A 2,272-nucleotide genomic window follows, 5' to 3' on the forward strand; every position below is an offset into this window, starting at 1 on the left:
ATATATATATAATGAAGGCTTATAGAAGTCAGCTCTGCTAAATGCCAATAATAATAATAATAATAAGGTTTTTGCAGATATATTAGTGTGTTTTGTTGTTTCTGTATGTATGTATCTGTATTTATATATCATTCATACCTGACATGGCGGAATTTAAATATTAAGTACTACATTCCACTAATATTAAAATTATTTACTAAATTGCCAGATAAAGCACTTTTTAAAAGCCCAAGTATTACTTATAATTCTAATTAATACATATTCATTTTATTATCTAATTAATTTTAATTGTTCTCAAATGGATTTGACAGATTATAAATTTATCTTTCTAATTCTTTTAGAATCTTTATCATCTGGATCGTAAATCTAACCCTACTTGTAAAGCAGCAAGCTTTATCTAATTATTTCATTAAATCCTAATTGACTTTTTATTTATTTATTTATGTTTTTTTTTTATTTATATTTTATTTTTAACTGACTGATATTATGGAATCAATATCTATGTATGGATATTTCTTTATTTTTTTTATGGTTAGTATGTGTAGTTTTATCAAAGTTGATTAGTATTATGTCATCCTTCGTGATCCAGAAGCGATAACCTTTCAGTATAAGCGAAATTTGCAGAAGTGATTTCCACTTGCAGGCCGCCAACCCTGCCGGGTCGGCCGACATTGATGACTTCCACGGCTCCCATGCTGAACTGCAGCAACTGGCTACCCTCACAAAACAGTTATCAAAAGAATTCAGTGAATTCAAAAGACTGCAGCAGCTCTATGAAGCAGTAATGTTAAAGGCAGAGTTCATGAAACTTCTGGAAGAACTGAAAATTCTCAGTGTTGCCAGTGACTTCCCTGAGGAAGACGGCAAGACAGAGAATTTTGAGAGTAAACAGTTTGCCTTTAGTCATGCCACGCCGATTTATTCATCTGTAATGACGACGACTTCTGCATTGGATGATGACACTGACCACTTTGAGCATTACCAGTCTGTTGGGTCACAGATGTACACTACAACGAAATTAACACCAGCTTCCGCATCCGTGCAGCCTGTTAGCACCAAGCAACTCTCCTTACACCACTCATGATTAAACTGTGGGCAGGTAATGAACTCTGTCTAGAGTAGCATTTATTTGGGGGATCAGGGAGTTTTTTTTTTTGTTTTTTTTTTTCATTTTCACAATTGATGCTAAAATTCGTTAAATGTTAGTCGGTTTAAGTTGCAATCATTTAACATTTTAGATTCTCAAAGGACATTAAAATTGTTTAGAACAAGCAATTTTTATTGTCAGAATATTTAAAAGAAATTTAAACTATAACACACAAAAAAAATGAAAACAGAAAATTAAATTAACTTTAAAATTAACCCTATAATGCAAAATAAATATACAAATTGTTTTCAAATCCAATATTAAAAAAAAAGTGAAAATAAAATGTAATTATAATTCAAATTTTCTATTTTACATCATTTAGCATTACTGAATTTCTAAGAATTAAAATATATATTTATAGATGTATTGATTAAAATATAGTTACTGTTAATACTCACAAAACATCTAAATTCTTGTGTATTATAGGGTTAAGTTTTCCATGTCATATAATATCATTGCTGTGTTATGTTTGGTTCAGTACCTCAGGCAATCATGCATTTTCTTGATATATTTTGAAAATACTTCACAAATAAACTTAAGAAGATTACAATTGTAAAATACAAACGATGAGACATTATGCAATTATATTCAATTAAAAGATAAAAAAACAGAATATTCTATAAACAGTATTCATGAACTGTTTTATGATATAAGTAAATGTTGAAGATTTGAATCAAATTTTTAACCAGCAATGTTATTGGTTTATAAAGAATGTTACATAAATATGGATATAAAATGTATAACATTATATACATATGCATTTATAATGTTTAATGTATAAATATGGGTATACAATGTCCTTTGAGGATTAATTAAAATGTGCAAAAAAGTGTGCAAAAAATTCAATATTGTTTCATTTGTGCCTTATATAAACATATATGTATATATATATGTGTACTAAGCACCTATGTATATATGTATACATATTTATATACATATATGTATATATATATATATGCATATGAATATATGCATAAATATATATATGTGTATGCGTGAATATATATACATATATCCATACATAGATGTATATATATACAGATGCACATATATATATATATACATATATATATACATATATATACGTATATATATACATATATATATACATATATATATATATAT

General features: G+C 27.2%; 1 protein-coding gene across 13 annotated transcripts in view; it reads left to right on the forward strand.

Annotated features, from left to right (window-relative positions):
- The window catches only part of LOC106872422 (protocadherin-11 X-linked), a 370,508-nt gene that overhangs the window by 320,044 nt on the left and 48,192 nt on the right, over positions 1–2,272 (forward strand). For 8 of the 13 annotated variants that reach the window (XM_052972305.1, XM_014919417.2, XM_052972306.1 and 5 more), the window contains one exon: positions 644–1,099. The exons of the other annotated variants lie outside the window; for them this stretch is intronic. In XM_052972305.1, coding sequence (XP_052828265.1) covers positions 644–1,084 — 441 coding nt within the window. In that variant the 3' untranslated portion in view covers positions 1,085–1,099. The remainder of the gene's footprint in view (positions 1–643; positions 1,100–2,272) is intronic. 13 annotated transcript variants of the gene reach the window in all.

The sequence above is a fragment of the Octopus bimaculoides genome, chromosome 13, assembly GCF_001194135.2.
Source record: "Octopus bimaculoides isolate UCB-OBI-ISO-001 chromosome 13, ASM119413v2, whole genome shotgun sequence".
Taxonomy (NCBI): domain Eukaryota; kingdom Metazoa; phylum Mollusca; class Cephalopoda; order Octopoda; family Octopodidae; genus Octopus; species Octopus bimaculoides.